A 13,714-nucleotide genomic window follows, 5' to 3' on the forward strand; every position below is an offset into this window, starting at 1 on the left:
TCTAATATTTTTATTTTTCCCTTGGTTTTCTTGTGACAGATGACTTTACTCATGTTGTCTAGGAAAGTGGTTTATAAGAAAGCTGAAACCCACACTCTAACCGTCCCACAGTCCCATTTTGAGCAGGAACGATCCCTCATCCTTTCAGCTGCACTCCTTTCAACCACGAGAGCTACAGTTGTGGTCAGGTTTGCATACAGTCATCATGGGCGTCCTCATTTTAATGATTTCTTTGAATTGTTTTTTGTTTTTCCCAGGGTGGAGCGATTGTACAGCATACATCTTTAATGACTTTAAAGAACAAGAATTGGATGCACGAGTTTGAACTTATTTTGGATTTTCTCTAATCCACACAGGGTCAAAAGTATACACAGAAGCTCAAATACACTCCCGCTAATTTGTGGACAAATGTCCCTTAGCAACTTGAACCTTGGCTAGGTGCTTTTGGCAGCAATTAATAAGCTTCTGGCATAATTCCAGCCAGATATTTGACCACTCTTGGGTAAATTTGGTGATTTCCTGACACAGACTGGGTTTATAAGTGTAGACTTCAGAAGGCCATTTCAGAAGTGTAATGTTAGCCCATAAAATCCATTTTAAAAAACAGTTTGGGATCATTCTCCTGTTGGAAAACCTGTGTCCAAGTTTCAACCTTCTACCTGTTGATTTAAGGTGAAGACCTAACCATGATGCTACCATCACCAAGCTTGACTGGTACACTACTCTTAAGTTTAAAAGGCTCACCTTTACACCTCCAAACACACCTTTTGTCATTGTGGCCACATTTCTTAATCTTTGTCTCATCTGACTATAAAACATTTCTCCAGAAGGTATTTGGCTTGTCCATGTGGGCAGCTGCGTATTTCAGTTGAGCTTGAAGGAGTCAATTTTGAGGCAGGGGCTTTTTACTTGATCAGCATCCTCTCAAGACAGTAGTACTGGTGTTCCAGTAATTTCCAGTTTATGGAAGACCTGGATCCAATCTAATGAGTGCTGTAAAACAATTCCTTTAATGCTGGCAAAGACAAACTACTAGTTGTAATCAGTCATGATCACTTTGGAGTCTTAGCATTAACAAGTTAAAGGACAGTGCAGAACCTTCAGCACCACTTTAGGATTATGTATGTATAGATTTGAGCCTGTCAGTACAGTTTTGACTCTGTGTAGATTAGAGAAAATCAGGTATGCTGTACAATCATTCAATCCCTGGAAAAAGAACAATGCAAAGGAATCATTAAGTTATCATGACTATATGCAGACTTCTGACCGCAACTGCTCGTCTTTCAGTTAAAGGCTTGTAAATGACATTACTGCTAACCCCACTGAAGAACACGATCAAGCTTTCTATTTAAAAAAAAAAAAAAATGTCCGGTTTAAGAATAAAGACAAGCCAGCACGAGTGGTGTTGTGATGTGCCTTTTAATTCCACAGATATATTTTGGCTTGATCAGATTTAACAGCACTGGTAATCAGACAACAGATGTGAATATGCATGGCTGGATGGTGGGTGCTGGAAGCTGAGCGTTAGCCAGGAGGCCACCCCATACTGCGCCCACCGAGAACGTGGATGTGGATGTGGTACACCGACTGGCCTCCGTCCGGCCCATCGTTGATGATAATCCTGTAGCCTTTGGAAAGGCCGGCATCTTGAGCACACTTCTTTGCAACAATCAGCATGTGGCCCAACAACTAAGAGACACACAGAAAGAATGACTTGCATTAAAGTATTAAAAAGGCAAATAGTTCCCCCTAGTGATCACTGATAGAAATATGCCAGGGAAATGATAGTGTGAGATTGTTTATAGTTTATTTCACAAGCAAAAGTCATTACAATGATACTTACCGCAGCATCGTCATCCTCGGCTTGAGAGAGCTGAACAATTGGCTTTTTTGGGACGACTAGGATGTGAGTGGGAGCCTGAGGTGAGACATCAGGGAAGGCTACACACTGAGAGCCAAAGCAAGAAATTAGAAAACAGAATTAGACTGTGCACAATCAAAATTGGAAATAACTGAAAGTTAGCTGAAAACAAAAAATAAAAATATAATTAAAAAATGATAATAACTCAGGTCTTAATAGTACTTAGATAGTTTTACGTGTTTATGCACACCCCAGTATTTGGAGTTAAACACATTAAGGCTGCTTGCTTATCTCAAAGTCATAGTCATGAATATTTGGTCAATACTGAAAATTTTAAACACACATTTTGGAAAAACAGATTTATTAAACTTTAAAAAAAAAACAGGAATAAAATTGTCTTTTTTAGGCTAATTTCCATCAACTCTAATTGTAATTTCAGCTCTAAATGAGATGATCATGAGTCACACTCATTTTCTTCCCCACAGCAGATAACCTGCCTCCACCCTATTCCAAGCATCCTCCTCTGTCACACCAACCCTCTGCATGTTCTTCTTTATTAAATCTAATTTCTGTACCTCCTCATCACTCCCAATGAAGAATCTCATCTGCACCTCTAGCTCTACTTCCTGCCTTTTTGTCAGTGCCACTGTCTACGAACACTACATCACAGCAGGCCTCACTGTCATCTTGTAAACCTTCCCTTTCAATCTTGCTGCTATCTTTCTGTCACAAATATCTGAAACACATCAAAGAAAGCAGAATGGGGCACAACAACAAATGTCGACTTCGACAAAATTGCAACTAAAATTCAACTAGTGGCACAGCCCAAGCCTTAATGTGACACAATGTTTACATGTTTTTGTTGCATTTAAGGCGTACAAAAATGTGGAATCTGTAAACATGACAGATATAAATTATCTGGAGTCATCAACTATAGCTCATTACACTGGGAATACAAAGCAGTTCCAAAACTTAGAAATAAAAATAAATATTGCTTTTTTTTAACGCTTTGATTCCCCATTTCACTAATGTCTGCTGCAAATCACTTGATGTTGCTTTATTGTAGGAACCTCACCTTTTAATTTTCCTTGTCTTGCTCTAGCCTACAGCGGCTACATGTTTAACGAGTCCGCAAACAAACAGCACTGGAGTGAACCTTGTCACTTCTTGGTGCAAAGCCAACTATCTGTAACTTCAGACGCTGTGTTGCAGCAAATATGGCTATTTTATAAACTTGCAGATTCTTCTGATGTATTACATGATTTCTGCAAGCTCTGCTGCAGCATTTTTAAATGCAAGTAGGCACAAAAACAGCGTTTCTGCAACGCTGAGTTAGCATTAGCTGAACGCCTCCTGCAGGCAGTTGCGGAGCCACGATGAGAAACATTCAGACTTTAAACGTCCTCGTGAATCAAAGTGATGAACGCATACCTGATCGTCTTCATAGATTAGGTTGGCAGGAATCTCTTTGCGTACAATTTTTCCAAATATCGTATCTCCGCCCGGCTTGGCGGTCTGCGCTTTCGCTGTTTCATCAGCCATGTTGACGCAGATGAGCCACGGCTCCCCCACGCAGCTTCCAGTGTCACTAAAATCAGAGCCGATCTATGATAAGAGCCACTCCAATTCCTGTTAATGCCACTGTACAGGCTGCAGTTCAGACAGAGGGGCAGCAGAGGGCGCACGTCCCTCAGTGGATAAGCGTGGACGAAGCTAAATGGTGAAAGTAATTATTTACACCTACTTCCTGATTTAAAAACTTACTAAGTTATTTATTTTTCGCAAACACGGTTTCGATTATACACCCGACTTTAAATAAAACGAGACTCGTGTCCTTTATTCTTTAGTACAATGAAAAACATCGTTGTGCTAGTGAAATGTTAATAAATGCTAGCTTTTACGAGTGCACAAATCCATAGACGTTAGAGGAGCAGTTACACCACACCAAAAAACAATACAAAACGTGTGTATAATAAGAAACGTTAGAAGTTTTCTCTAGCTGCTAGCTTCACTCCCCTATTCAAGACGGCAGTAGCCATAAAAGTGACTCATGGTGCCGTCCAGAAAGTTCTTTTTACTCCAACAGAAACCTGTAAAATATCCAAGAAATGGATTATATGCACCACAACATTTACACTTTTGTGTCCGAAGGGAGCTCTCAGCACAAAACACAGCTCACCAGTGCCCCCCATAAAATGGGAAATCTAGAGAGAGGCCGTTCTCAATCGAATTAGTAGCTCAGTGAAACTACTCTGAGCCCTCATTGGCTACAATCACAGCTTCATTTCCAGCGTCGGCTCTGATTGGGCTCTGACATATGTGACGTCTCCCTACATCGGAAGTGAACACAAGAAGGCAACATGGGCACTCGTTTGAAGGTTAGTATGGGATATTATCGTCTTTTTAAATACCTTTATTGCAACATTGCTTGCATGTTACTTGAAATTGCAGGTGACTGGTAGCATCATTCACAGCTGTTATAAAAGCTGCCTGTTTGTGAATACAGGTTCTGGGCGTTTTTAAAACGCTACACAGGACCAGGATGGCTGTGTTCAAAGATGATGACCGAGCACTGACAGGTGAGTCTGTGAGCAGTATCTTGGACTGATAATTGATGCTTATCAAACAGGAGATGAGTGAACACATGCTCAGCATTCATCAAATGGGTCATTCCTAATGTTCGGTGTCATATGAGCCCCATGAGCGTGTCTTATATTATTAACCCCTCTCTACCATTAAATTGTTTATATATATATATATATATATATATATATATATATATACCTAAAATTATTTATTTTTTCAGCTGGACAAACAGCCTAAAATGCCATGTCCCCAGACGTCTTTGTGCAAGTTCAATTACCAGTTTAAGTTATAAAAGTCAAAAGTACAATTTGCAGAGTGGCTGCAATCACAGCAAAGAAAGATGTCGCCTTAGGGCTTTTCACATAAATCCATGACTTTCCATTGAAACCAGCGTTCCACTCTGTTCAGATTGTATACATCCTCATCATTGAAAGAGTGTCCAATGGCCTATAGGTGTAAATAGACCTCACAGTCTGTTTCGATACTCATGACCCATAAGAGAAAACCCTTAGTGATCCCTTAGGCAGCATTTGTCCTTCTTCCCTCCTGGATAGCCTGGAGCTTTCTTTAGGTGTTTTCCCAACTTTGACATATGTCCAGCTGGGATAACCACATTTACAGGGCTTTTTTAAATGTGATGTTCTTCTGCTTGTGTGGCCGCTGTATCTGAGGGAATGAGTGACAAAACAATTCTCCTGAAAACGTTATGTCCAGATCAACTTTTTGGGATTTCCTTACCTGAATGATTGAGGATGAATCAAGACTCTCTCATAAGCATTTTTTCCATGTTTTATTATGGTTCACCAACATGTTAAAGCATAAAACGTCCACCCTGTTATTCTTATTTACAGTGTAAACTGATATTTAATGTAAGTTTGCATTGTATGGTTGATAAACATGTGAAAATCATCTGGATTACATCAGTAATGAGGGCCGTGTGTAATAGCAGCATGTACACAGAGTAATAGAAAGGTTGCATTGGAGAGATTTATTTTCATCTAATGAGTGTAAATGAAACCTTTTTTCTGAGCCTTTTGCTGTGAAGTCAAATTAGAACTGCAGAATTGCTCAGGTGACTCGAAATATGTTTGTTTTCTTCTACAAAGCTGCACGATTAAAGATCAATGAGGAGTTTCGGAAAAACAAAAATGAAACGTCAGAAGAAAACATCCAGAAGGTACTGTGAAGCATTTTGATATTTGAAAATAAAATTGACTTTATTTAACTTCTACTTTTACTTTTTTTTTTTTTTTTTTTATATATATATATATATATAGCTGATTAAAATGGGCTCAGACGTTGACATCGTCCTTCGACAGAGTGTGGTGCAAATGGAACACGTAGCAGAAGATAAGCTGTGTATGACATGATTTGTCTTTTCTTTTTTTTCTTTTTATTAAGGAAGTAGCATGTGCATGCAAAGATTACTCATACATCAGGTATCATAATGTATATACTTGCTAATGATTTTTTTTCCTCTAATGATACGATTGTGTTTTTTGTTTTTTGTTTTTTTCTCCTCACTCTCAGTGCTTCGGCCCAGAAATGACCTTCTGCTAGAAAACGTCCCCTATTGTGACAAACCAAGGGAAAAGTCGTGACAAACCATTTGATAACTTCATGATCACCAGGAAAGAGACTATATATCATTTGTTGCCTTTTCATCTTCAGTTTGGCTTTATAGAAGGAACATTAAAAAAATAATAAAATATAAGATCATCTCAACACTTTTGATTCTGCAAGGATCTACTTCGTTCTGTTTCAAGGAATCTGTGCTGGGAAAACTGGATCGTGTCATTTCGTGTACAGCATGTTATGAAATGGAACTGAAACATTATCTGCTGGCTTCTTCATATGATTGAATCAAACAAGGGGAAAATATTAATTTGCTGGTACTGTAACAAATGTAAACTGTTATCTGATTAACTACAAGTATTTCCAGAGTGTCCCAGACTTAATTTGCTGTTACAACCACAGACAACAAGAATCAGCTCTGCTTTAAAGCCACAAAAAGAATTATCTTTGAAAACCTTTGTAAAAACCTCTGTGTGAAATATATCTGTAATAAAGGATACCTTAATTTAAAACATTGTTGGCATATAGCAGATTGTAGATATGACAATATGGAAATGTATTTTACAAGTTTATAGTCTGTCTGCGTAAAACTACATATCCCACAATGTCCATTAAAACATAAGATGGTTACGTCATCAAAACGCGCTGTTGCTTTGGTTACGTTTATAACGGTTAGCCTTCCTATTAGCTGTGTAGCCTTCGCTAACCATCGAGCTCGATGCCAAAAATAAGGTGAGAATTACTTTATTTTATCATTATAACTGTTTACTGTGATAACAGTAATAGTAATATCTGTCGACCGACTCGTCCCGTCTCGTCTCGTATGGGTCAGCTCGGACACATTATGGGAGCTGGCTGCGGCGGAGGTCCACAGCCGGGAGAGCGGAGGTGCAGAGGAGAGGGACGGTGGAGAGGCTGTGAACGAGCGGACGGTGCTTCTGATGGGGAGCAAAGCTGGGGTGTGTGTGTCACTGATTTCACACGGAAGCGCTTGTATCTTGTTACTGTACTGCGTAAACTCACATCCGTTTATTTTTTAGGGCAAAACGTCCATTCTCCTCAGGTGCTTGGACAGGTTGGTATGATGATGCCCGGGCAGACTAGAGTGCTCTAAACCCCTCTTCATATTCACTATTCAGACCCATTGCAGGGGCAGTTTACACCATGCAAAGTGAAACACGAAAGCTAAAGCTGATCCTTTCACAGTCAATATTTGGCAAAGCTTTTATATGGCTGAAGTGTTTAGGGAGATTGCCAAGAAAGTATTTGGTGTATCCTATTGACATAAGGAGTACCTGGTGGTGGGATGAGGGAGTGCTGGCAATTATTCAAAGGGAGGGGTTAACAAATAAAAATTTGGGAAAGCATGTAGATCTGCCTCACATAAGGAAAGGCTTATGTGAGGCTCGGCACTAAGGAAAGAAAATTAGCTTGGCGGCAAGATTGAGCTGGAAGGAAGTGTACTAATGAATGATGAGAGGCTGTTGAGAAGATGAAGTAGTTTGAAGAGCTAATGAATGAAGAAAATGAGAGAGAGGAGGACAGTTCAGTAAGGAGGAAGTGATGGCAGCTGTGAGCTAAGAGTGGACTCTTGAAGAGTGAGAGGATGCCTGAGAAATGGAAAAGAAGTGTAGTGATTTTCAAGAACAAGCGTGATGTGCAGAGCTGTAGTGACAACAGAGGGATAGAGTTGTTAAGACATACCATGAAGATATGGGAAAGAGTTTAAGCTTTGTTTGGGAAACGGGGTGATGATTGGTGAGCAGCAGTGTGGCTCATGTCTAGAACGACCTCTACAGATGTACCGTTTGCTTTGAGAGTGTTAATGGAGAAATACAGAGAAGGCCAGAAGGAAGTGTAGTGTGTCTCTGCTGATCTAGAGAAAACACACGAATGAGGTACTGTAAAATATTTAACCAAAAGCACAAGTTAGTTTCATGACATCATACTTTGTATAAACACACTTTTTTTTTGTCTACTAGAGATGAACTATCCAAACCAACTCTGGCCTTGGAGTACACTTTTGGCAGACGAGCACGAGGACACAACACGGTAAGTAAATCCTTTTAGTCTTGGACACTTTGCTTTAGTCTCTTAAAAATGAGAAGACAAATGTGGTTATACACCTTATGCTGTATATGTTTTATTTGCGTTAGTAGGAAGGAACTTCCTTCCAGTATTTCAGCACAGTGACCACATTAGAGAGTACGTTTAGTGTACTTATGTGGCAGGATGTGCTCATTATGCAAGTAAATATTTTAGTTCTTGGTATTAAATGCAGCTGAAATGTGGAACAAGCCATAGAGGGTTAGGGTTGCACTGGATGTTTATGTAACTTCAAGATAAAACTGTTATATACTTATTTCAGCCTAAAGACATAGCCCACCTATGGGAGCTGGGAGGAGGGACCTCTTTGTCAGACCTCGTCCAGATCCCCATCACTCCTGTCACCATCAGGTAGGTCTCTTACAAATATCCTGCTTTTGAATAGGGGTCAGTATTTGACACATTCACAGTGTGAATTATGTTATTTATCTTTTCTGTTCAGATTATTATTTGTATCTTTAAAATCTGAATCTCTTGAACAGCAATGTCATGTCAGTAGAGAAGAAGAATGTTTTCTTGGTCTGAACCTCAGAGGAAAACCATCTTTCCTTTCCTGTCTTGTTCAGCTGTCTCTCAGTCATCCTCGTCCTGGACCTGTCTAAACCCAACGCTCTGTGGGGAACAATGGAGAAGCTACTGCAGGCTGCACAGGCTCACCTAGAGAGAACCTCCTCCCAAGTACAGAAATCCAAATCCGGAGTCAAACACCAGACTCCCAGCCACTCAGCAGCACGTGTCTTACCTAAAGACTATCCTGTAAGACCTTGTCTCATTACACATACAATTTGTATTACAGCAATTTTATAGCTGTGTTACAATTTCTAAATCCACGACTCAAAGGAACTCAACATGTGAGATGAAGCAAATTTCTTTAACCATGTATTATCTAATAATATCAATATCGTTAGACTAAATTAATGTAACCAAGAACAGGATCACAAGTAACTTCCATCTCAACTAATACATAATAGACTGTAAAAAGCACTGAGGGAAAAGGCAGCTCTGCCTCCTCAGGGTTTATGGTGATACAGGTGAGCCTCTACAGTCGATCAGCACAAGGGATGCAGCACAAAGAGACTGCAGATTAATAAGGATGATAAAAAAAACAGTCATCAATGGGTAAATGTGCTGGTGCACTGAGGCATCCGTAACAAGTTGCATATTTAAAGTGTTTACATGAACTACTCATGCCTCTGGCTTTTTAAACACTCAAATGTCACAAAGTAAAATTTGCATTGACCTGACAAATGCAACCAAGATGGTGAAAATAGATATTTTATTGTCAGAGGGAACAAAAAGCAAATCTCAACTAAAAGTGTAAAAGTGTGTAAGGCCGGTGCTGTCTCCAGAGTTAACTGTGATTCTGTCAGCAGGACAGAGAGTTGATCAGTCCCTTTCCTGTTCCTCTGCTCATCATCGGCAGCAAGTACGACATCTTCCAGGTAAAACACACTATTTGTACTCTTTTTAAATGATTTATTAAAAAAAGACACGTACACAGAATTATTATTAGATCATAAATTTCAGTAATATTTGTATATAAGATTTCCAATTTTCCCATCTGCTTTTCAGGAATTTGACTCTGACAAGAAGAAAGTTGTCAGTAAAACACTGCGTTTTATTGCTCATTACTACGTGGCCTCTCTCGTTGTAAGAACGTTTTTAATGCTCCTGCAGCACATTTGTATTTAACAAATAATTTTGCACTTTTTCATATATTTCTTATAGTTTGCTGTCTCTAACCACCGCTTTGTATTTGTGTTTGTGTCTCCTAATGCTTTGATTAGTTCACTAGCATCAAATCAGAGAGCCTTATATCAAAAACCAAGAGCTTCTTCTTGCACCTGGCTTTCGGTTTGGAGAGAGGGTGAGGAGGATAAAGCAACATTGAACACAAAGCAGTAATGGGCATGGGCTTTCATTTTAGATTATAGTGTCAATAGAGTTACTTTAATGTTACCACTAATGCTTGATAATACTAGATTTCACAGTCTCATTGCAGATTTATTTACATTTTTGTACTGTATAAAAATTGTATGATATAGAACAGGTTTTCATAAACAGTGTGAGCTTAGGATATTCACTTTAGTTATATAATCATGTGATGGGACAGCTCCAGATAGATATACACACTCAGAAGTCTATAATCTTTACCTTTGTTTATGATGGAGGTATTAGATATTGCATTTAAAGGAGCATGGCTGCTACTTACAACAACTGTCATTGTTTCTTGAAGGGAAAATGTGTGTTGCTCTCATTGAGAATTTCAAAAAAAATGTAAAATGCTGTCTATGTTAGGGTCTGTTGGTTAATGTTTTAGCTGTAATACTGTTTTTCTTGTTCTTTTTTTCTGTAATCAGGAAAACTGTTTCCTCTGACCCCCTCAAGCCGCTCATCATTCCAGCAGGCTCTGATTCCTTCGGTCAAATAGGTGAGCACAGCGCCCCCCAGTAGCCAAAAGTAGAAATGTCTTCAAGTTTTGAATAAACTACAAAACTCTGTGATGAAACAAAACATCTCCTTTAAATCCACCCTCCTTTATTTAACATTTGGTGTGATATTTTATTTAAAATCTGTTAATATAGGTTCCCCACCTACTGTCGATGTGGATATAACGTCTCTCCATGCTAAAAATCCAAAAGACCTCTGGAAGAAAGTGTATGAGCGTGTCTTCCCCCCAGAGGTAGTTAAGCTTCTGGCAACATGTTTGTCTTCTGCAAAATCCAACTTATGTAGACAAACTACTTTTTCTTTTGCATGATTTAAAAGCATCTGTTCGTCTAACCAACTTTGTCATTGCAGAGTACAAATGAGCAGAGAGAGCTAAAGGATCCAGCCAAAGATCCCCAGTACAGTGAGCCTCAGATTGATGCCATGAGAGCCCAGAAAGACCAGGTAATACTTTATATACGTGTTTGCATTGCATTTATTTTGACAGACCTACTGCAGTCAAGTCTCTTGACTCATGAGTTGGCAGTACGGTGGTTAATCAGTGGTAATCAGAATTCCCATTCACTTATCTCAGATTCGTGACCCTGACTTTTGTCCTCCTTCTGAGGGGTAGCAAGTATTTAGGAAGATAATAAATCACTAAAGCATTTAACGCAAAATGAAGAAGATAAGTTTCTGTGACATAGCACAGTTTCATTTGATAAAGGGATTAGACATAATGGCAGCCCAGATAAAAGAGGCTGTTAAGATATGTGTGTTTATAAAATAATAACCCTGCTTAAAATGACAAGCTCGTGGGATACAAAGTTACAAAAGCTAATGAATATATAATATATTAATAGTCAGAATAAAAATATATTGTATATTTCTTTTTTTAAACACTATTAAGGGCAGTCTGAAATTGCAAGGTCGAAATGACAGAAGGACTTCAGTCTCTGGATCCAGAAGGATATCTGACTTCAGTTCAGTTTGACATTATCCGATTTTCCTTATTTCAATTTTATATGAATTTGCAAAGATATCATGTGATGTCTAATTTTTCCATCTCCCAATAGTAAAATATCCCCCAAAAATTCCTGCATCCAAATCCAGATTTGTATTGTTGCGTTCGAGGCTGTGGTAAAAATTCAATGCAAATCTGTTCATATAACATTCTGAGTAATCCTGCATAGCTAAACAAACAAACATAGCTAAACAAACAGACAAATCAATCGAATGACATGGCCTGTTTGGCGTGGGTAACAGAGTTAAAAACTGTGTACGCTGTACAAAATATACAAATGGAGAAACTCATTCGACATCTTAAAGAAGGTTAATGTTCCAAAGTAACACTTTGTCCTTCAGTAGTCTGTTTCTAGTAGTGATTCTGTCTTGAAATGAACAGGCTGTAACTTTATATCCTGTGGTGATAAACTTAGAGATTAGCTGTCTTCATTCCTGCCTGCAATAGTGCCACTCTGAAACTTGAACTGCAGTAACCCGATGGAGTCACCGGCTGTTATCACTGACTGACTTTCACCTGGCGCTCGTCGTTTCACTCAGCCATTGTGTGGTCTGAGAACTCAATAGAAAAACAGGCTAAAGGTTAATTCCAAATAAGTCTTGAGAAACTCCTTTCTAGACAGCACCCTCTAGTCTGGATTAAAAAGAATCTCAGCAGATCATGGTAGTCAGAAATGACCTCTTTATTTGAGAGATAACACAATGAATTTAGAGATAGGTTTGCAAAGTAAAAATGTATAAATGCATAGTTCAGTACGAATACAAATAAAGACCAATCTTAAGAGTTTTAAGCTAATTAACTATAGTTCTGTTTTCCCCTAGTAATGTGTATTTGTTGTAGTTTAGGTGCTTCAGTGTCTTGTGGTTATTTACACTGATATAAAAAAAAGAAAGTTTCACAGTACTGCTCTGAGGTGTGAGCGCCTCTGTAGACGTAGACGTTTTGGCATTTTCGAAGTGTGGAGCATTCAGGTGTGTGCCAGTCGTCCCTGGAGTCAAACAAGGTCAGACGTGCAATGTTCAGCTGGAAAAAACCAGAGGGCTGCATCTCAAACTCGATACGCCAAAGTTGGCATGTTATACACTCAACAAAAATATAAGACCCCCAATAGCGCAAAAAACTGCACATTCCAGGGTGGCCTTTTGTTGTGGGCAGTCTGAGGTACACCTGTGCACTACTCATGATGTCAGATCAGCATCCTGATGTGGCACACCTGTGAGGTGGGATGGATTATCTCAATATAGCAGATGTGCCCACTACCACACATTTGGACTGATTTGTGACCACTGTTTGGGAGGGATGGTTATATTGTGTATCTGGAATGAATTTTAGGTCTCTACGTCCATCCCATGGGGAATGGGAGCAGTAACAAAGGTGTTGCGTTTATATTTTTGTTGAGTGTATGTTAAAATTTATAACAGTAAAATTAGAACAAGATTGAAAACGTTTGCCTTTGGTGGAACCTTCCTTCATCTGCATCATCAGATTTAGTCTTGAGTATTTCTTCACAGTAGCGTGTGTTTTTGCATTTACCTGCACTGTTTTGATTTTCTTGTATTGCCTCAGTAATATGTGAAAAGTGTTACATCTGTCTGTTTTTCAGGAGTTGGAGCAGTATAAAAGGAATGCAGCGAAATCATGGAAAGGTCTAGAGCTGGAGACATGAGATATCTTCTGCTTTATTACACACATACAACATGTTATAATGTACAGGGTATATATATTCTATTTGTTTACTTTTGTATTATATTTTCTGTTGTACTTTTCTATAATTACATAAATAAATGCTGACATTTTAATCAAGAAAAATATAGTTTTAGCTTACCAATAATAATGTTTGTTCTTCCAAACAAAACAAACAAATTTATGTTTTTTTTCTTCCCGGCCATCAGTGGTTCTAGGATTAAGGTTACCACAAGAAAACTGTACATGCCATAAACATGCTCGTTTTTCAGGTAACATGTTTCAAGTAGTTTACAGAACATCTGCAGATGTTTAAGTGTTTTAATGTGCATGGCTTCATCCCAGTGAACAGAGATAAACCGTGCTGTCCTACATTGTGTGCATCAAGTGTAAACATTTAAACTTATTCTAAGTGCTTATACTACCACTTTATTAGGTATACCTGTTAA

The 13,714-nt window shown here is 38.7% G+C and overlaps 3 protein-coding genes across 3 annotated transcripts; 2 read left to right on the plus strand and 1 right to left on the minus strand.

Annotated features, from left to right (window-relative positions):
- Positions 1-1,400: 1,400 nt before the first annotated feature.
- hint1 (histidine triad nucleotide binding protein 1) lies at positions 1,401-3,452 on the minus strand. Its single transcript, XM_080869536.1, has 3 exons — positions 3,293-3,452; positions 1,844-1,948; positions 1,401-1,689 (listed from the first exon to the last, which is right to left on the minus strand). Exons 1-3 carry the CDS (start codon positions 3,401-3,403, stop codon positions 1,525-1,527), a joined length of 381 nt encoding a protein of 126 aa, XP_080725662.1. The 5' UTR covers positions 3,404-3,452; the 3' UTR covers positions 1,401-1,524.
- Positions 3,453-4,165: 713 nt separating this feature from the next.
- Positions 4,166-6,654, plus strand: lyrm7 (LYR motif containing 7). Its single transcript, XM_080869537.1, has 5 exons — positions 4,166-4,239; positions 4,368-4,440; positions 5,554-5,624; positions 5,725-5,806; positions 5,978-6,654. The coding sequence occupies exons 1-5, from the start codon at positions 4,222-4,224 to the stop codon at positions 6,046-6,048; spliced, it is 315 nt and encodes a 104-aa protein (XP_080725663.1). The 5' UTR covers positions 4,166-4,221; the 3' UTR covers positions 6,049-6,654.
- Positions 6,655-6,663: 9 nt separating this feature from the next.
- On the plus strand, positions 6,664-13,397 carry dync2li1 (dynein, cytoplasmic 2, light intermediate chain 1). Its single transcript, XM_080869539.1, has 13 exons — positions 6,664-6,754; positions 6,855-6,981; positions 7,063-7,097; positions 8,005-8,074; positions 8,391-8,479; positions 8,695-8,884; positions 9,502-9,570; positions 9,701-9,778; positions 9,916-9,995; positions 10,489-10,559; positions 10,714-10,811; positions 10,931-11,023; positions 13,186-13,397. The coding sequence occupies exons 1-13, from the start codon at positions 6,741-6,743 to the stop codon at positions 13,246-13,248; spliced, it is 1,077 nt and encodes a 358-aa protein (XP_080725665.1). The 5' UTR covers positions 6,664-6,740; the 3' UTR covers positions 13,249-13,397.
- The last annotated feature ends 317 nt before the right edge of the window (positions 13,398-13,714 follow it).

The sequence above is a fragment of the Rhamphochromis sp. 'chilingali' genome, assembly GCF_963969265.1.
Source record: "Rhamphochromis sp. 'chilingali' genome assembly, chromosome: 20".
Lineage (NCBI taxonomy): Eukaryota > Metazoa > Chordata > Actinopteri > Cichliformes > Cichlidae > Rhamphochromis > Rhamphochromis sp. 'chilingali'.